The sequence below is a fragment of the Pseudophryne corroboree genome, chromosome 1 (assembly GCF_028390025.1).
Source record: "Pseudophryne corroboree isolate aPseCor3 chromosome 1, aPseCor3.hap2, whole genome shotgun sequence".
NCBI classification, from domain to species: Eukaryota; Metazoa; Chordata; class Amphibia; order Anura; family Myobatrachidae; genus Pseudophryne; species Pseudophryne corroboree.
In genome coordinates, this window is record NC_086444.1 from 693,042,714 (window position 1) to 693,064,010 (window position 21,297).

Sequence of the window (21,297 nt, forward strand, 5' to 3'; positions counted from 1 at the left end):
GCTCCACTAATCCAGTACTTTCGATCGTACAGTATAGTGGCGGATTGATCTACAGCTCTGGCAATTGGTCAGTGACGACTGTAATGTTAATACTGTAGGCGTAACGGGAGGCGGTGGAAAAAGATGGTGACCTACACTGTGCTTTTAAAATACATGTACAGTACATGAGCGTCTGAGTTCCCTAAGGCATAATGGGAATGGTGGGCTAGCGGGAGGCGGTGGAAAATACCGTGCTTTACAAATGCGAGCGTCTGAGTCCCCTAAGGCATACACCAATGGGGAGGGGGCCGGGCGCTGTTTGCTGTACTTTTACACATGAAATTGGGAATCTCTCATGAGGCGTTGTGGGCTAGCGATGAAGGCTCCCACCTCCCACGCTGGGGGTCCAGGTTTCGAGACCTGATGTGCCTTTTTTTTTTTTTTTTTATTGTAATAATATACTGTATTATTTTATTTTCATTGTAAGACAGTCAATGGAAAGGTGCACACAAGTTACATATAAATCAGAGTACATCTGCAGGAGCGATTCTTTACGCTAAATGCAACTACACAGCGGCAATGAGTAGAAATGAGTGTATTCTGACGCAACGAATTGAGCAAAACAGTACAGTAGATCTTCGGCGTTTGTGTATTGCACAGGACCTGAATTCCCTCCCTGTCTACTGCATGATCTGTGCAGGCTTCCAGGGGGGAAGGGCGATGGGGGTAGGGGGAGACGATGGAAAATACCGTGCCTTTGAAATGCAATTATATGAGCGTCCGAGTCCCCTACGGCATAAACCAACATCAATGGGAAGGAAGTGCCAACCTTTTTTTTTTTAATGTGTTCCCGTGACATTCACTTTAATATTTTGTTTTCTCTCTAATACATCCAATGGAAGGATGCACACAAGTTTCACATAAATCAGAGTAGATCTGCAGGAGCGATTCTTTACGCTAAATGCATCTACACAGCGGTAATGAGTAGAAATGAGTGTATTCTGAGTGAGCAAAACAGTACTGTAGATCTTCGGCGTTTGTGTATTGCACAGGACCTGAATTCCCTCCCTGTCCACTGCATGATCTGTGCAGGCTCCCAGGGGGGAAGGGCGATGGGCTAGCAGGAGGCGGTGGAAAATACCGTGCTTTACAAATGTGAGCGTCTGAGTCCCCTAAGGCATAAACCAACACCAATGGGAAGGAAGTACCAACCTTTTTTTTTTGTGTTCCCGTGAACAAGCACAAACAGCTAATTAGTACCCTAATAGAACATAATGTACAGAGATACTAAGTACGGTGATTTGGCATCCAGGAACTTACTGAGGAGCTTTTATCTCTCTCCATTATACATAGAAAGATTAAACTTGCCGCTGTACGTTACAAGCTGTTCGAGCTAATTAGTACCCTAATAGAACATAGAGTACAGAGATACTAAGGATGGTAATTTGGTACCCAGGAACTTAGGGAGAAGCTTTTATCTCTCTCCATTATACTTAGAAAGATTACAATGGAGAGAGATTATAGCTCCTCCCTAAATTCGTGGATGACAAATCACTGTCCTTAGTATCTGTGTACAGTATGTTCTACTAGTGTACTAATTAGCACGAACAGCTTGTAACGTACAGTGGCAAGTGTAATTTTTCTAATATAATGGAGAGAGATAAAAACTCCTCCCTATGTTCCTGGATGTCAAATTACCATGCTTAGCATTTCTGTGCAGTATTTCCTATCTAGCCAGAAACCCTGCATCCTGTGCAAGCTAGGCGGACAACTGGAGGGGACCCGAAACACGGTTGCTTCCCGTTTCCCTTTCCAGTGTTACATAAACTAGTGGTTGGTCTGCCCCGAAAGCCAAGAGTCTCCTCTTTTGTATGGTACCAGTCCTGAGTCTCTGGGACACCCAGAACCAGAGATATCAGTACGCAAAGTGGACCCATTTTCCCATAGACTATACTGGGCCCGTTAATTCAGACCCACCATGGGTTCCGACGCTTGCCATGAGCCTTGTGGGGGTCACAAAAACTTGGGGTTGGTACCCTCCGGCAGCTAATTGTCTCCCCTTCCATACTAATCTAGCGATGAAGGCTCCCACCTCCCATGCTGAGAGTCCCAAAGTGCCAACCTTTTTTTTATGTGTTCCCGTAACATTCACTTTATTATTATTTTTTCTTTGTTATACATTCAATGAAAGGATGCACACAGGTTTCACATAAATCAAAGTAAATCTGCAGCAGCGATTCATTCCGCTATATACAAAATAAATACACAGCGGTAATGAGTATAAATTAGTGTATTCCGACGCAACTAACTGAGCAACACAGTACTGTAGATCGTCGGCATTTATGTATTTTACCTGACCTGAACTCCCTCCCTGTCCACTGCATGACCTGTGCAGGCTCCCAGGGGGGAAGGGCGATGGGGGTAGGGAGAGGCGGTGGAAAATACTGTGCTTTTGAAATACAAGTATTAGCATCCGAGTCCCCTAAGGCATAAACCAACACCAATGGGAAGGAAGTGCCAACCTTTTTTTAATGTGTTCCTGTAACATTCACTTTATTATTATTTCTTTTCTTTGTTATACATTCAATGGAAGGATGCACACAGGTTTCACATTAATCAGAGTGGGCGGGGGATTTTCCTACATACAGTAGTATACTGTTGCACATGTCTTGTAACCTGATTGGAACTACCTCCCTGTCTACTGCATGTACTTTGCAGGCTCCCAGGGGGGAAGGGGAAAGTGGGATGGGGGTAGGGTGAGGCAGTGGAAAATACCGTGTTCAAAGAAAAGGCATAATCAAAACCATGGGGAACTTTGCGGTGTATCGTTATGTGCAAAGACCTCACTTATCCCTATCACCCCTGTGTATTTTAGCTAGGGGATTCTGATGCTCCTTCAGCATTGCCCCGTGACCTACCAAATCTGTGCTGTTACTTGCTCCATAGCCGAGGGCCTCCATTGGGCGAGGAGTCACAGGCGGTAGCCATTTCAATTGAGTCTGCCCTGCTACAGAATTGTATGTGTACCGTATGGTGCATAGACCCTTAACAGTACAACTGCTCCTGCATCTTAGCCCTGGTTTATGTGAATAACTCCCTCCCTGTCTACTGCATGACCTGTGCAGGATCCCAGGGGAGAAGGGTGATGGGCTAGCGGGAGGCGGTGGAAAATACCGTGCTTTTGAAATGCAAGTACTGTATGAGTCCAAGTCCCCATTATGTTCTTCTAGTGTACTAATTAGCACGAACAGCTTGTAACGTACAGTGGCAAGTTTAATCTTTCTATGTATAATGGAGAGATAAAAGCTCCTCTAAGTTCCTAGATGCCAAGTCACCGTCCTTAATATCTCTGTACAGTATGTTCTACTAGTGTACTAATTAGCACGAACAGCTTTTAACTGGATGCCAAATCACCGTACTTAGTATCTCTGTACAGTATGTTCTATTAGGGTACTAATTAGCACGAACAGCTTGTAACGTACAGCGGCAAGTTTAATCTTTCTATGTATAATGGAGAGAGATAAAAGCTCCTCAGTAACTTCCTGGATGCCAAATCACCGTACTTAGTATCTCTGTACAGTATGTTCTATTAGGTTACTAATTAGCTGTTTGTGCTAATTAGTACCCTAATAGAAAATACTATGCAGAGATACTAAGGACGGTGATTTGGCAACCAGGAACTTAGGGAGGAGCTTTTATCTCTCTATATTATTCATAGAAAGATTAAACTTGCCACTTTACGTTACAAGCTGTTCGTGCTAATTAGTACACTAGTAGAACATACTGTACAGAGATACTAAGGACGGTGATTTGGCATCCAGGAACTTAGGGAGGAGCTTTTATCTCTCTCCATTGTAATCTTTCTAAGTATAATGGAGAGAGATAAAAACTCAGCCTGTTTTAGTAGCTGAGTTTTCTGAACATTAGCAGTGAGTTGTGATGACATATCAGACATCATAGTCTTAAGAGCCCCTAACCAGGAGGGCTCTGGACCCTCTACCCCAGCCCCCTCACTGAGTTGTGAAGATTGGCTGCATTGTTCACATGAAGCAGAATCAGATGATAAGGGAGAGAATCTAGTGTGACATACACTGCATAGCTTGTGTTTACACATGTTTCACAGTAAGCACAATGACATACACACAGACAGTAATACTGTTCAAGCCTGCCCTTACTGTATGTGAGAGGAGACACACACATAGAGAGCATAGAGAGAGACACCAGCACTTCCCTAGCTGCACAGCCCCAGTGAGGCTGAAAGCTAAGTATATCACAGTAACGCTAATAATTTCTGTCCTGTACAGGACACAGATTGTGTACAATAGCGGCTCTCCCCCTTTGCTACACCCTGTACCAGTATTCCAGCGTGTCTTGTGAGGCAGGAAGAGCTGTGTGTGCTGTCTGTGGCTGCATTAAGAGGAGGAAGGCACCAAAATGCTGCTGGTACCGCTCTGAGGTAGCTCCGCCAATCCCCCGCCCCCAAGGGCGTCAAAGCAAAGAAATTGAAGAAAACGCTCTGGAGCTGCAGAGCTGTGCATCCTATCCTGAGGGCACTTTTTTCTAAACTGACTGTGGGAGGGGGCATAGAGGGGAGGAACCAGCACACCCAGTGAAGAAATTTAAAGTGCTCCGGCTCCTTTGGACCCCGTCTATACCCATCATACTAAGTCTCCCCAATACCCCTTATGGATGCTAGAGAAATGTACGTGGAGATAGATGTGCTTTTGATATGCGGTTTTACCGGTGGTGAAATGGTGTGGTCTTGCCTGGTGCTGATGGTGGCATCATACTTGCCTACTCTGCCGGAAGCTGCGGGAGGCTCCCGTTTTTTGTGGTAGCCCCCAGCACCCCTGGAAAAGTAGGCAGGTCTCGCACATCTTGCTCACACACTAGTGATGCGGGCAGGATGGAGACATACTCTCCCGTATTCGCTGGTCCGAGGTGGTCAGTGGTGGTCATTCCGAGTTGATCGCTAGCTGCTTTCGGTCGCTGTGCAGCGATGAGGCAAACAAAGGCACTTATGCGCATGCGTATGCGGCGCAATGCGCACGCGCGACGTTTTATTACAACGACCGATGTAGTTTCACACAAGGACTAGCGAAGCATTTCAGTCGCACTGCTGGCCGCAGAATGATTGACATGAAGTGGGCGTTTCTGGGTGTCAACTGACCGTTTTCAGGGAGTGTTCGTAAAAACGCAGGCGTGGCTGGGCGAACGCAGGGCGTGTTTGACGTCAAAATAGGAACTGAACAGTCTGAAGTCATCGCAAGTGCTAAATAGGTATTGAGCTACTTTAAAACTGCACAAAAAAAATTGCCGCCGCTCTGCGATCCTTTCGTTCGCACTTCTGCTAAGCTAACATACACTCCTAGTGGGAGGCGGCATAGCGGTTGCACGGCTGCTAAAAACTGCTAGCGAGCGAACAACTCTGAATGACCACCAGTATCTGTTGTTTTCTAGTGCAGTCTGTGTTTTTAGGATGGCACTTGTGTTATTTTTTAGGTTTATAGCTCTTTCTGTTTACAGCTATTTCTATGTGTTGCAATGGTAATGCTATTTTGCAGTGATTATGGCCAGTGCCGTTTCTTGCGGCGGGCGAGCCGTGCAACCGCACGGGGCGCCCGCCGCGGCACTTCCTGAGCACTTTCAAACCCCCCTCCCCTCTCCTCCCGGGTGCCCAGCTCGGGGGGCGGGATTTCGCGGAATGACGCGTTTGCGTCGTGACGTCACGACGCAATCGCGTCATTCCGCGAAACCCCGCACCCCGAGCTGGGCACTCTGGAGGAGGGAGAAGGGGGAGCCAAGACGGCCAGCGCTGCGCAGATGAGGGAGAGGCGGCTGAAGAGCGGGAAGAACTGCTTCAAATGTAAGTCAGCCCCTCTCCCTCTCTCTCCCTCCCCCCCACCACCACCTGCCGTACTGTGTAAAATGGGGACACTTGTCTGCCGGAATGTGTAAAATGGGGACACTTGCCTGCCGGAATGTGTAAAATAGGGACACTTGTCTGCCGAAATGTGTAAAATGGGGACACTTGCCTACCGTGCTGTGTAAAATGGGGACACTTGCCTGCCGTGCTGTGTAAAATGGGGACACTTGCCTGCCGTGCTGTGTAAAATGGGGACACTTGCCTGCCGTGCTGTGTAAAATGGGGACACTTGCCTGCCGTGCTGTGTAAAATGGGGACACTTGCCTACCGTGCTGTGTAAAATGGGGACACTTGCCTGCCGTGCTGTGTAAAATGGGTTCGCGTGCCTACTGTAATGTGTAAAATGAGGAGTTTTTTTTTTTTATCGTGTGGTGGCCGTGATGATGAGATCAGATGAGGCCACACCCATCTTAACAAATCCACGCCCATTTTAACGAGAACACGCCCCCTTGCCGCTCATACTTTTCCTCTTTATATCTATGGGGGGGGGCACATTTTTTCGTATATGAATGGAGGGGGGGGGGGGGGCGCAATTTTTAGATCTCGCACTGGGAGCCAAATTGGCTAGAAACGGCCCTGATTATGGCTTATTATTATATTTTTTCTGTTTCTACTCTGTTGCAGTGAATGAAGCTATATATTGTTGCTGTACTTTTGCTTATGTTTAGTGACTGTGATTATGAGTTTTTTACAGTTAGGATTTACTTCCTTTATGAGGAATTTACTGTAGCAGCTGTATGTGCAGTTAATGCAGCAATATAGCACTTAAGTTTAGCTATGTATGCTAGTGTATGTACTGTATGTACATGAAGTACTGTGTGTGTCTTGGTTTGTTTGTTTTTTGGTGTGTGTCTCCATATGAAACCAGCTGTGTGTGCAGGCACAGGTGGGAATGTACACATTGTAAATAATAAAATATGTCTTCGTAGTTCCATAGTGCAGGTAAGAGAGCCTTTAGGTGGTGCTGTGTGGGTCTGTGTGCAGGGTGCATGAGGTAAGGCTGAAGTAAAGAGAAGACAAAGGAGGAGGAACAAGAGATGGAGCAGAAGTGGGAGTAGGTGAAATGAATATAAACCACAGTGGGTGATTGAAGAAGTACATTTGTAGACACTAAAGAAGGAAGCAAGCAAAATACATTTTGTAGCGACAAAGACAGTGGGTTTGTAAGTTGGAATTTTTAAATGACCTAGGGCAGGAGTGGCCAAACAGTCGATCGCGATCGACTGGTCGATCGCGGACAAGTGACCAGTCGATCGCGATCCGCTGCCCAGCCACCCGAAGCCGCGCCTCTCCTGCATGCCGTCCTGCCCCTCAGTCTGTTCTCCGGCAGTGACGGCGAAGTGTATAGCTCAAATCAGGTGCCGGTTCGTTAGCCAATCAGAGCTCGCGAACCGGCGCCTGATTTGAGCTATACACGCTGCCGTCACCGCCGGAGATCAGACTGAGGGGCAGGACGGCAGGCAGGAGAAGCGCGCGCTGCGCTCTCCACACAGCACGGTGAGCACTGTGGGGGCATATCTGGCACCGTGGGGGCATATCTGGCACTGCGGGCACATGGTACAGTGGCAGCATATGTGGCAATGTGGGGCATATGTGGCACTGTGGGGTCATATCTGGCACTGTGGGGGCATATCTGGTACTGCGGGCACATGGCACTGTGGGGGCATATCTGTAATCTGGCACTGGGGGCATATCTGGCACTGTGGGGGCATATCTGGCACTGCGGGCACATGGCACAGTGGCGGCATATGTGGCAGTGTGGGGCATATCTGGCACTGTGGGGGCATATCTGGCACTGCGGGCATATGGCACAGTGGCGGCATATGTGGCAATGTGGGGCATATGTGGCACTGTGGGGTCATATCTGGCACTGTGTGGGCATATCTGGCACTATGTGGGCATATCTGGCACTGTGGGGGCATATCTGGAACTGTGGGGGCATATCTGGCACTGGGGGCATATCTGGAACTGCGGCCACATGGCACTGTGGGGGTATATCTGTAATCTGGCACTGTGGGGGCATATCTGGCACTATGGGGGCATATCTGGCACTGCGGGCACATGGCACTGTGGGGGCATATCTGTAATCTGGCACTGTGGGGGCATATCTGGCACTGTGGGGGCATATCCGGCACTGGGGGCATATCTGGAACTGCGGCCACATGGCACTGTGGGGGTATATCTGTAATCTGGCACTGTGGGGGCATATCTGGCACTGCGGGCACATGGCACTGTGGGGGCATATCTGTAATCTGGCACTGTGGGGGCATATCTAGCAGTGTGGGCACATGGCACTGTGGGGGCATATCTGTATCTGGCACTGTGGGGGCATATCTGTATCTGGCACTGTGGGGGCATATCTGGCACTGTGGGGTCATATCTGTATCTGCCACTGTGGGGGCATATCTGGCACTGTGGGCACATGGCACTGTGGGGGCATATGTGTATCTGGCACTGTGGGGGCATATGTGTTTGAGGTTTTTACCTGTGGGGGCCAATGTGTTATTTCGTGCGAGACAGTCATTACACTCTGTGCAGCAAGGCTACGTCTCTTTTTTTGTTATACCACACCCACTTTTTGTTATTCCACACCCACTTTTTGTTATACCACGCCCCTTTTTTTTTGCCCGCGCGCCTGGGCGCGCGCTATTATTCCTCCTGGGTAGATCGCAACAGCTTTTTAGCTTTCAAAGTAGATCGCCGACTCCAAAAGTCTGGCCACTAGGGTAATAGGAAATACTGTATGTTAGCAAGGCAGCAAATTGGGAGACTGAATCTATATGGTAATACATGACAACTACAAAAACGTGTAGCGGATAAAATAGGTGTACTGTATGGTTAGATAAGGAAGGAGAGAAGGTTCCATGAGAACTGGTGACTTGCTTACATGTTTGTTTACACGTCTGGAACTTTGGCTAAGAAAGAATCATCTGTAGGAGAGAGCTTTACCGGACATATTGACAGAGGAGGTAGGAAGTTTCAGTAATGGATGGAAGTGAGTTTTAAAAAATCGATTTCACATTCTGCGGTACCCAGCAAATAAGAAGAGAGGCTATGAGATTAATTATTTCTGGGGTTCAAAGAAATGCAAAAGCAGGCAATGGGGATGCATGGGACCTGGGTTGGGTGAAATATTGGCAGCGGCCATGAGAAAGAAGACATGGGAGCATGGTTTCTTGATGTGCGTTTTTTTTCTCTAGTTTTGTAACCCGGTGAGTGAGGTATTGCGGGGAGCAGAACAGTTCATAGATGCAGAAATGCAAGGACAGATTTTTATTATTAATATTATTATCATTTTTAACAACAGTTTCTTATATAGCTCAGCATATTCTGTTGCACTTTACAAGTGAGAGATGTTGTGAGACAGAAATAATGAAGGGAGAAATAGGACGCTGCAAAGAGAAAAGAAGTTTGGAAGCAGTGGTGGAACTTATCATTTTGGCTCCCCTCATCCACCCCAACCCAAGTTCGCAATATGCCACCCGGCAGTGGGTGACAGGGAGAGGCAGAGGGTGACAGCATAAGACAGCAGAAGGCAAGGGGAAGCAGTGGGTGACAGAGGTACAAGCACAATGTCCTGCAAGGAGCAGGGGCATGTAACTTGGTTGAGGCAGGAACATAGTGGCCTCTGCTCTGTCTGTGACAGGGGCCCCCCACCCCTTGTGCTTTCCTCAGTTTGGCACTCGATCAGGCAGACTCTATCAGTCCTGCCTATACAAGGTCAGCCCTGCCTACCTAAGGTAACGAGCAGCTCCCTCCAAGTATTGGGTCCAACCCTGCTCTCTGCACTTGGGCTTTCATATGACATTGCTCAAAGTGGTCTGCAGGGGGGTTAGGGGATAACTCATTGCTGCTCTGGGCAACAGTGGGCCCCTTAGTCCTCAGGGGCCCTGGTGCAATGCACCTGCTGCACCAATGGTAGTTCCGCCTGTGTTTGGACGAAATGTGCTGAAAGTCAGCAGAAGAAATAGGAGGTAATTAGGGTGTCCTGGGTGGATGATGTGAGAGAAGTGGATGAGTGTGGATTACTTAGGGTACGGATTGAAATATAGAGAGAGAGTGAAGTGAGTATAGTTGGAGGATGTAAAGGATACTTACCTACTTTTATAATGTCACTGGAAGGTATGTCCAGGTTGCTAGAGTACACGGTCAGTAGCAGGATACAAATGTACCCTGTGGCCCCCCCCCCAAATGCATGATGTTATGATGTCTCAATGAGGGGCGTGGCCGCTGGGACTAAGTAAAAGCCAATTGCTCAAAGCATCCTAAACCATTTCTGGCACCCTACATGTCAAATACAGGTGAAACAGGGCAGTGATGGTGCCTCCATCTAGGCCCATTGTTTGCCCAGCCCTAGTCACAGCACTTGACAAGCAGGACATCATATCATGAATCGCGTAATATCATCACTATCTCCTGCTGTGAAAAGTTGCAATTTACAGAATTGCACAACGCAATGACTTGATTCGATGCAAATTGTGCCATCAAAACTCTCTCTGCCAACTTCACTGGGGAAGTGTACAGAATCCACAAGGCTGATCTATTCTCCTAGGGTCTGGAAGACACCCTGATATTTGTGTGTCTCCTGGATATTCCAGCATGAAGTCAAGTATAAGGTAGAGGCAGAGGCTACTTTGCCATTCCCATGGCTGGTATAATGGCTTAGGCAACCTCTGCCATCTGTACTGTTGCTCAGAGGATCCAGCAGCTGAACAGAGATGATAGTACCGATCAGTTAGTTCAGCATTTTAGCATTTTGACACATTGTACTGTTAAGCATAAGGCCATAAGCATGAGTGAAATATTTATCTGTGATCACTGTTAATGTACTGTACATTTTAAGTTTGCAGTTATATTTTTCACGTTTTTCAGATCTGTTAGTATAGTTGCTGAAGTCTCTGAATCTGTATCAGATGTTAGGATGTATAGTTTTAAAGAGCTCAAGAGCTTGCTGACTGTCTTTCCTCAGGTGCTAAATTTTAATCTCAATGGATTTAGGTATCGCACGGTACTAGAGAGTTTCTTGTGCTCCAGTGGTGTCACTATGGAGGTGTGAGAAGTGTGGTTCGCACCCGGGTGTCAAACTGAGAATGTACAGACCATGAAAATATAAATATGCAGAGAATAGTTCTCTCCTCACACAGTCCATTATGAGTTCATATTTTGCCAAACATTTGCAGAAAACTAAATAACAATAAACTAAGTATGGCTAATTTTCCTTCTAGCCTAATTGTTTTGATCAGCTGACTTTTATATAGCTTTTTGATTATTATTATTTTTTATTTACTATATCACATCTTTCTTCACACAACATCCTGGCTTAAATTATGTGTGGTTTCTTACCTTTTTGCCAAAAGTAATCAAAACAGGTAATTATTGATGTTTAGCAGTATTATCCATTTACCTTCCATTTACAAAACTGTTCTACCAACTAATAAAATATTTATTTTAATATAGTTTTGTGCAATTGCCGATTAGATAGAGCCTCTGGTATAATATTGTCTTGCACACCCATTGAATTTGGGCTAGCTGTGCATTCTTATTTTACTGTGCATGTGTCAACCAGAACCATCAGTGAAATACAATGGAAAAGATATCTGAAATTGATAATATCCTCTCTCTTTCAACAGCCGGAACCATGGTTTTTTGAAGGTTGGTTTGGTTCATCTAAGCCAGAATTACCTGCCGTAGAAGAACCAGAATATCCTGATGTTGAAGAGCCAGATGTACTGGTGATAGAAGAACCAGAAACAACTGCAGTTGAAGAACCAGATGTACACAGTGAGGAAATAGATGAGGTAAAAGAAACTAAGGCAAATTTGTTAATACAGGAATCACAAAAGTCAGAGAAAGGAAAGGAGAAAACGTGCAAGCAAAGCTAATGGACAGTGGGGGTTAAAAGATAAAGGTAAATACATGGAAGTCAAAGCTGCTTAAATCTGGAGAGCACCTAAGGATGGATCCCAGAAAAGAGAGATTTCCCCTTTCCTAAGAAACTCAAGGAATTTCCCAGGGGGAAAGGAGAAGTCGTACAGAGAAAGAAGTTATCAGAAAAAGTATAATGGTAGGAAATTTGACCACCCCAAAAAACAGGAATTTGGAAAGTCATTCAAAAAGGAGAGGGGGGAGCAAAATAAAATTTTCAAACAAAACAAGTGGAGAAGAGAAGAAAAGGAGAACAAGGAATACAAGCAGCATCATCAGGAAAAGGACTACAAGAGGAAGCAGGATTCTACTCGTCATCGTTGACAATTCTTTTTTTTAAACTTTTATTTAGACATCATGAATCAAATACATATTGGGTAATTTGTACATCACAACAAAGTCATGGTATGAAGCATTTGCGAAGGGATACCCAGTGTAATTATTACAATCAAACAGTGGCAACCAATTGTAGAGTCACTAGTATATCCAGAACAAACATTGGTATATAACAAATAAAAGACATTATGGCAATCGCCATGTCACACCTTAATATAGGGCCTGGAAGGGAGACACCAGAGTAATTTCCTCTATCAATCAAGTGAAATGGGTGGGTCTTGTATTGCCAGTTGTGTAAGATACCAAGTAGTGTTTTTTTAGGCTATGATGGATCTGTCGCCTGGTAGTAAGGGGGAGGGTATCTATGTATGACTGCCACAATGTGAAAAAGTGTTCATCCTGTTTTTTCTTTTCTACTACTTCTTCCTCCCAATCCATTTTAAACAAGAAATTAAGTTTTGCTAAAAATAAAGGTATTTGTGGGGGTGTACTGTAAAACCATCCCTGAAGGATCATTTTCCTGCCAGCTGCACTCAGGGCCAGCAACAGTTTCTTACTCTCCGGAGTCGTACGTTGGTTTGGGTCAAAGACCCCTAAAATTGGCAACTCAGGGGTGAAGGGTACAAAGGTTACTAATTTGGTCTCCGCGTATCGGCGGACTAGGTGACAAAAATACTGGATAATTGGGCAAGCCCAAAGACAATGGTAAGTGTCTGCTACATCCTGGTGACATTTTGGGCATGAATGAGTCTCTGAGGATCCCATTTGAAAGCGCCAAAATGGGGAAAGGTAAGTATTATGGTAAATATTTAAAAAACGTTCAAGGTGCATACTGGCTGGTAACACTTTTCGAGAGTATAGCAGGGCCTTTTCCAGAGCAGGCATGGACAGAGCAGGAAAGTGGGTCAACCAACTGAACATACCTGCATTTATTTTACTATGGTCTATACTTTTCCTTAAAAAAGTGTAGTGGGCTGAAAAGGCTTTAGCTGTAGGCACTGGATATGCCAAGAGGCATTCCATTGCTTCAGTCCAGTCCAACTCTGAGAAATGCCCTACTACATGTGATACATAAAATCATGCTTGTAAGAAAGCTAGGGGGTATGGGCTAATCATAGCGAAGTTTGAGGAAACCTCCGTAAAGGTCAAAAGTCGTTTATCAGCTATATTGACTAGGTGCCTAATGTTAATAACCCTTGCCAATCTCTACATAGTGAAGGGGTGAGCAGCCATGCCATCAAGAAAGTTGGGATTCCTAATCAAGGACAGGTGTAAAGAATGGTAGGGATTTAAACCGGCTGAGTGACGTATGATATGCCAGATTTTTCTAGTTGTCCATAAAAGTGGGTTTAACTTTAAAGTTTCGGGTATTTCTCGATCGTGCTGGTGTAGAAAGCAAATTAGGTCCATGTCAGGTACAAAAACCTTGTTCTAGAGAGGTGTTGGTATACACAGAACTGTTGTGAAGCCAGTCACGTAAGTGGCGTAATAATGCAGCATGATTGTAAGCCACTATATCTGGAAAGTTAATACCTGCATTGGATTTAGTCTGTTGAAGTTTTCTCAAAGCTATACAGGAGCGACCCCATTTCCATATAAATTTACAAATTGACGCATTTATGTAGCCAATGTCCGTTTTCGGCAATAGTACCGGTAAGGATTGCAGTGGGTATAATAGACGAGGGATAGCCAACATTTTAAGCAAGTTGGTCCTGCCTAGATAAGATAATGGAAGGCGCTTCCATCCCTTAATATCCCTTGTTAGAGTATTAATAGCTTGACTCACATTAAGTCTATACAAATTTGATGGATTACGAGGCACAGAGAGAGATTCCCAAGTAGGATATGTGTGAGTGAGCCCATTGTAACGAGAGCTGCGTAGCCCACCTGGGACATGTACAATCACCAGAGAGTAACATAGCCGTGGACTGCTCCAGGTTAATGCGGAAGCCTGAAATAGAGCCATATAAATGGATCGTGTCTAGAATTTCGCAGGTGGCATGTTCAGGATTGCCAATAAAGAGAACGTCATCGGCAAACACTGACATTTTAATCTCCTGACCGGCAATATTTATACCCTTAAATGATGGGCTATTTTGCAAAATGCGCAATAGGGGAACTAACACAATATTTAACAGGAGGGGGGACAAGAGGCAACCCTGTCGGGTACCCCTCTCCAGGTGGAAGCAAGGGCCTACAATCCCATTAATCAATAAGGAAGTTGAGGGGTCTTGATAAATGTATCATATCAGGTTAATGAAGTTAGTCTCATCTCCAAAACTGTAAATAGGTGTGGCCATAAAATCATATCAAATTCCTTATGGGCATCAAGGCTTAAAAGGACATTTTGATTGGCAACAGAATTATGGGACCACTGCCGCTATTGCCACACGAATTGCTTTTACAGCATGACGTCCTTGCACAAATCCTAATTATGTTTCTGTAAGAATCGATGGGAGTATATTCTGGAGTCTAAGGGCCATAATCTTAGCTAGAAGTTTGTAGTCCACATTAAGTAAGCTAATGGGCCTATATGAAGAAAGTAGAATATTGCAGTACACACATCACGTACAAACCACACACATATGGCCTCTGCGCGTGTACTTGTTCTGCTGTGCGTGCACATACTCGCAATTTGCGTATGGTCGCACCCGCGGTCCTGCGCGTGGTATGGGTATTTACGGCGGAGTTTGTGAACGCATGGAGAGCTATCAAAACACATTACATATTTAATCCAAATAGTGCACAATGTACACATAGTCTCCTTACACCACATCAGAAAGTTATAGCTGTTTAAATGGTTGCAGAACAAAGGGATTCACCTTTGCAGGATAAGAGGGGACAGACTAAGGTTATAAGGTGATGTTTGGTATCCAGCTGTAGGGTATTTTAAGGGAAACATTCCGGTGTTGGTCTGCGGAAGATCGCATGTTCCTGCTGATAGTTATGTGCAGAAATAGAATATAGATATAAACTGTATTTACTGTATATTATGTATGCGGGGGGGATCCAGAGGAGACCACCCACAAGAGCAGTTAAGAAAGACATCGCCCACCTATTCAAACAGACCTATGACCTCTCCTGTACTGTAAATGACCATCCCTGTGTCCAATGGACAAAGGGATTACAGTATCCATTGTGTTATGTTTTGGATAAAGTGAATAAAGAGAGCCTGCAGCATGCTTGGTCACACAAAGACTCACAAACGTTATCTATTTGATTAACGGAGGACTGGACTAGGAAGCGCAAGCGAATATTCTCACGTATGTACATTGACTGTAGCCATTTACTCTGTTGTATTGTAGTGTATGAATTGTATTGTTAACCCCCTTTCAGATATATTACTCTGTGGTGTCGGAACCCAGAGTTTAACTACAAATCGGTGTTGTGTCCTCTTTTCCCTGCTAGGGTTTAAAGTGTATTACATTGCCTAACTGTATAAGATTCAAAGGTGTATCAATTGAGTGTGTACGCGCTGCATGTACTTTGTACCCTCAGCGCGGTGTTTGTACGCAGAGTCCGTACGTGGTACGGGACTCATTACGCAAATAGCGTAAAAGGTATATAGAGTGAATATTAAGTTTAGCGGCCGTAGTGGCTCCATGGTAAAAGTGTGTTATAAGGTATAGCTCTATGGTTTAAGATAATATCGACATTATCAGGTCTTTGTCAGGTTTCGGTAAGAGGGTCATATAAGCATATTGAAGAGGGGTATGATAACCCTCTATCATGAATAGCCGTAAAAAGTTCTAATAATGTAGGTGCAATCTGAGGTTGTAACTCTCCGGAAAACCCATCTGGGCCTGGGGATTTGCCTAGGGGCAGTAGTGATATTACTATGGATGAGATGAACAGGGCTATATTGCTTGCTAGTGTTGATTTTTGATCAGGAGTCAACAGTGGCAATACAGTCTCACTGAATAATCTTTCTTTGATATCCGAATCTACAGGTGAGGAGCTAAACAGGGTCATAAAATAATGCTGAAATTGAGATGCAGTGTCTGGAGATTTAGTCAGAAGTGTGCCAGTGGAAGGATGTTTTATAGCGGTTATTATATGCCTGCGCCTCTGCGGTCTGGATATAGCTGCCAACAGTCTGCCTGCTTTATTGCCCCATCTATAAAATGTATTTTTGGTAAATTCAATGGAATTCGTAGCTTGGGTAGCCAAATATGTCTCTAATAGGCGCCGTGCCTGTTTGTACCCTTCTTTTGTTTCCTCGGAGGGGGCGGTGGTATATAATTGGAAAGCATCGGATATGGTGGACCACAATGCTTCCTACTCCTCCCTGGCCTTCTTCCTTTTTTGGGAGGTAAAGCTAATAATATGGCCTCTCATTACTGCCTTAGAGGCACCCCAAAAGGAAGCAGGGCGGTCCCAATGTTCTAGATTGTCATCTTCAAAATTAGTCCAATGATAGATAAGATGCGCTTTAAAATCAGGGGAGTGTGCCAAGTAATACGGGAATCTCCAAATACAGTTAGCAGGGCTCATATGTGGGTGAGTTATAGCTATTGAAACTGGGGCATGATCCGAAATTAGGATATCATGGATATCGGCCTGAGATATATTGGTCATCAATACATCAGATTTAAAAATTTTATCAATCCTTAAAAGTGACCCGTGAAGTTAAGAAAGGTGTGTTTATGTCCTGTCTGTCAAATTAAGTAATCTCCAGGGATCTGAGAGATTTAATGAAAACCGAAAAGACAGTAACGATTGATAGTGGGCAGTGGGGAGTCTTGCAGCAGAGGAAGATCTGTCAACGGAGGGATCTTCCACCATATTAAAATCCCCTCCCAGAATGAGGGAAAAGTTGGATCTACCTTGTAATGTATTACCCAGCTCTAGAATATAAGAATGAGTTTTAACATTCGGGGTATAGAGGTTAACTATAGTATATTTATTATGATAAAGCTCAATATCTAGGATAATATATCATCCATTGGGATCAATAGTTTCAGACAGTACGGATATTGGGAGGTCCTTAAGAAACAATATAGCAACTCCCCTAGCCTTCCTATGTTAATGGACAGAGAAACAGGAGCCAAGCCATGGTGCATTCAAAGAGTTTTCTTCAGAAGTCCAGTTGGTCTCCTGAAGGAGTACCACATCTGGATAAAATCTCTTGAGATAAGATGTCACTCTTTTATGCTTAATAGGCGTATTTAGGCCCCTACGTTTCAAGAGATAATGGTCAGAGGTTTGGGAGATATAAGGTCAGTGTGTGATGGATCAGGTGATGGCATGGCTACTCACCCCCCTCAGGGCAGATAGGCTGCAAGATAACCTACAATCGAGAGATGCTTTGCTGAAGGATGGCGTCTCCCTCCAGCTCCAGGGTTCCAGGGAACAAAAAATTTACAAATAATTAGACTACGAACATACAGAGAGATGCAGTGCAACAGTACAGAAAAAATTAAAACAGAAGATTCACAATGTCTCCAAATCACATTTTCTAAATTTTTCCAATAAACCAAAAAGACGGTGGGCACCATGTAGGCCTAGTGTTGCGCACTCAATATAAACCAATTAATGAACAGTTCGGGGATGCCATTCCTAAGGAACAGCAGTAAGAAATCATGTCTGCCAGGTTAACACACCGCCAATTCCCAGTCATGTACACTCAAAACGATAGACTGAAATTTAGGGGGAGGTGGGCGGTGACCTGCGAGTCATGAAATGCGACTTCGCCATTGAGGGATCAGTAACGAAAATCTGGGTGCCATTATCTACCACCCTTAGTTTGGCCGGATACAGCAGTGCAAAACGGATATTTTTATTATGGAGATAGGCGCAAACTTCGGAGAATTCTCTACGTTTCTGAAAACCAGGATTTTGTTCCCTCCAACTAGGAGCTCTCTGGCTCGGCGGTAGGAAGCCAATACCCTTTCTTTGGTGTAGTAATCTAGGTATCGAGCGATCACAGGGCGGGACCTTTGTCGAGAACCTGCCTGCTCCGCTCCAGGCTTTTTCAATATACCTCTGTCATCTAAGATCCCCAGAGATGAGGAAAAATCTTTTGTAAGGAAAGAAATGAGAGCAGCCCCAGTTACAGACTCAGGGATCCCCACAAATCTCAAGTTCTCGTTGACAATTCTTAACTGTGCAAAACTCACTTTTATTTTTAAAAAGTACTACTGGGATACATGTAGATTATCCATCCACTAGGAAATAATCTTAGGCGTGATGTAGAGAAAACAACAGTATCTCTGTTACTGTAGATACGCAACGCAATATATAACCAATGTTTTTTTCACCATGAATACAGTATGTTAAAGTAGCTCTCTGTCACCAGTGACCTACAGTCCCTTGTGAACTTTTGTATGAGTAGAACACTAGTTCATACCCAGTGAAAGTGAGCATTCCTAGTATAGCAGTTAGTTTTATATATATATATATATATATACACACAGAACACTACTGCTTGTATCGGAAAAAAACACACTAGGCCTAATTTAGAGTTACTGTATGCTTGTCTAATTGTTTGCAGTGAATATATGTAATTCTGTACTGTATGTGCACACCAAAATACATCCTTATCTAGATTTGTACATAATTTGCACTCACATATAAGTACATTTGTTTTGCAATAAAAAAAAATGTATGCCTATGTTCAGACCTCAAATTGCGTCCAACTCTAAATGAGACCCACAGTTGACAAATTCATCAATGCAAAATCTGTTTTCTTGAGTTAAGAAAATGCATCCCAAGCCATATTGATACACCTTCAGTCTTAGTGCTACTGCTACTTTATCATAATATAGGTGCAACATTTTATAAAAGTAAGGACCGTTCACCTTTTTTGTGGCTGTTATTAGAAACTGAGTTTATTTTGTTTGCATAGTTTGAAGAGATTCTCCTATGTGTGTATTAAATAATATACATCTTACAATGACATGGGGTTTGGAGATTCTGCTGTCTCCTTAGTGGGATATTTCAAACCAGCTTATAGAGGACCTTCATACATTAGCTATGTCTTTGTAGTACTATGGTAGCCAGAAACAGTACTCATCCAATTTGTCATTTTTCATATTTCACTATTATGTATCATAGAATCAAAATGGGTTTATTATGGAGAACACAAACTTGTTAAATAAAACTGTGTCAGATAAACAACTGAAGAACAACTGAACTAAACGCTTCTTCAATCATTTGTATCTACCGGTCACATAGTAATGGATTATAGTCCAGTTGTGTACAGTTAAAATGTTCCAATATATATCAAAATACATGTTAACAATAAGTACACCTTTGTAAGAGCCCTCTCGTAAATTAGCGCATATGTAATCAGGAACTTCATCAAAGCAAATCTAATATTTAAAATTTCCAGGGAATGGTATCAAATCTGAAACCACCAGACACCACCGGCTGTTTTCACCTCCAAACTGCAGAATTTACTATTCAGTGGTCTGGGGGGTAATTCTCAAACTGCCCTAAATCTCAGGCAGTTTAACGGAAACCACCACAACTATTTAATCCCCACCCTTTACTCATTGCCACCTTACTGTATGAACACAAAATGTGTGTGCTCTATATTTAAAAAATAAAAATCCTTCTTCAATTTAATATATTCATAGTATAATATGTGTAATGTCATTTGTAGCGTTGATTGCCCCCAAAATGTTTCTGCAGTATCCCTCTATTGCTTAACTTTCCTTTTCTGTTTTGATCTGACATAATTCATTCAGAATAAAAAAAACAACAACAAAACACAATGACCAATCCTGGACTTCAACAGAGCTCAGTGGGTGATGAGGAGGCAGCAGTTGACATGGGGTAGTAGAGGGTGACAGGGGTGATGGCAGAAGGAGGCAGAGCGTGACTAGGCAGAGGGTGGCTAAGGAGAGTCAGAGGGAGGCATAGGATTATAGGGAGGTAGAGTTTGGCATGGGGAGGCAGTAGGTAATGAAGATGGCAGTGAGTTACAGGTTAATGGCAGAGGGTAACAGGGGAGGCATAGGTTGGCAGTGGGTGATGGAGATGGCAATGGATGACCGGTAGTGGCAGTGGGAGAGAGGTTGAGGCAGTGGCTGACAGGAAGATGTAGAGGGTGGCAGGGAGAGGCAGAGGGTGATTAGGGATAGGCAGTGTGATGGGGAGGCAGACGTGACAGGGGGGTGGCAGAGGGTGCCTAAGGAGAGGCAGATGTGGTGGGGGTGACAGAGGGAAGCAGGTAGTGACTAGGAAGAGGCAGAGGGAGGCATAGGATGATGGGCAGGCAGAGGGAGGCATGGGGAGAAAGTGGGTGACGAGGATGGCAGAGGATGACTAGAGAGAGGCATAGGTTGAGAGGCAGTGGGTGGTAGGGACAGGTTGAGGGTGGCAGTGGGAAACAGGTTGAGACAGTGGCTGGCAGGGAGAGGCAGAAGGTGACTAGGGAGAGACAGTGAGTGACGGGGATGGCAGAGTGAGACAGGGTGGCAGAGGTTGACTAGGGAGAGGTAGAGGGAGGCATAGGGTGACTGATAAGCATAGGGTGGCAGGAGTAGGCAGAGGATGGCAGTGGGTGACGGGGATAGCAAAGAGGCAGAGGGTAACAGAAGCAGAGAGTGAAAGGGTTAGGTTTAGGCACCACTGGGGAGGGTTAGGGTTAGGCTGCAGGGGGGGGGTTAGGTTTAAACTACAGAAAGGGAGGATTAGAGGGACAGGGGGAGAAAGTAAGTATACTTACCTTCCCCTGTCGGGATTCTGACCGCCGGCATCCCTGACGCAGGCAAATCATACCCAACCTGATATGACAATATCAGTTCAGTTCAAGTATTTTAACAGCTTGATGATGTTGTTTTTGCTGTAGAGCATAGTCATGAAGGACACTTTAATCTGTATGCTCTGATATCTATCAATGTCAGCCTTAACCACTGCAAACTACTTTTTAAAACTATTTCATATTTATAGATACTGAAAGTATTTTTACCAAACATATCTCTACTCTTAATTGTTGAGAGCTCCAATGGCGTCAGTGGGAGGTGCTGGATGCTGGCAGATCTCAGATGTTTTTTTTAAAGGGGCAATCACTTACAAGGCATGGTTTTGCCTTGTAAGTTATTGCCCCTTTAAAAGAAAAAAATTTGATCATCCGGCCTCCCGCACCTGCTCCCCTGGAGAAGGAAGGTACCAATAATGATTAT

The 21,297-nt window shown here is 44.4% G+C and overlaps 1 protein-coding gene across 6 annotated transcripts in view; it reads left to right on the forward strand.

Annotated features, from left to right (window-relative positions):
* JSRP1 (junctional sarcoplasmic reticulum protein 1) overlaps positions 1-21,297 on the forward strand; it is a 230,221-nt gene that overhangs the window by 204,593 nt on the left and 4,331 nt on the right. For all 6 annotated transcript variants that reach the window (XM_063914783.1, XM_063914786.1, XM_063914781.1 and 3 more), the window contains exon 6: positions 11,536-11,703. In XM_063914783.1, the coding sequence (XP_063770853.1) occupies positions 11,536-11,703 (168 nt within the window). The remainder of the gene's footprint in view (positions 1-11,535; positions 11,704-21,297) is intronic.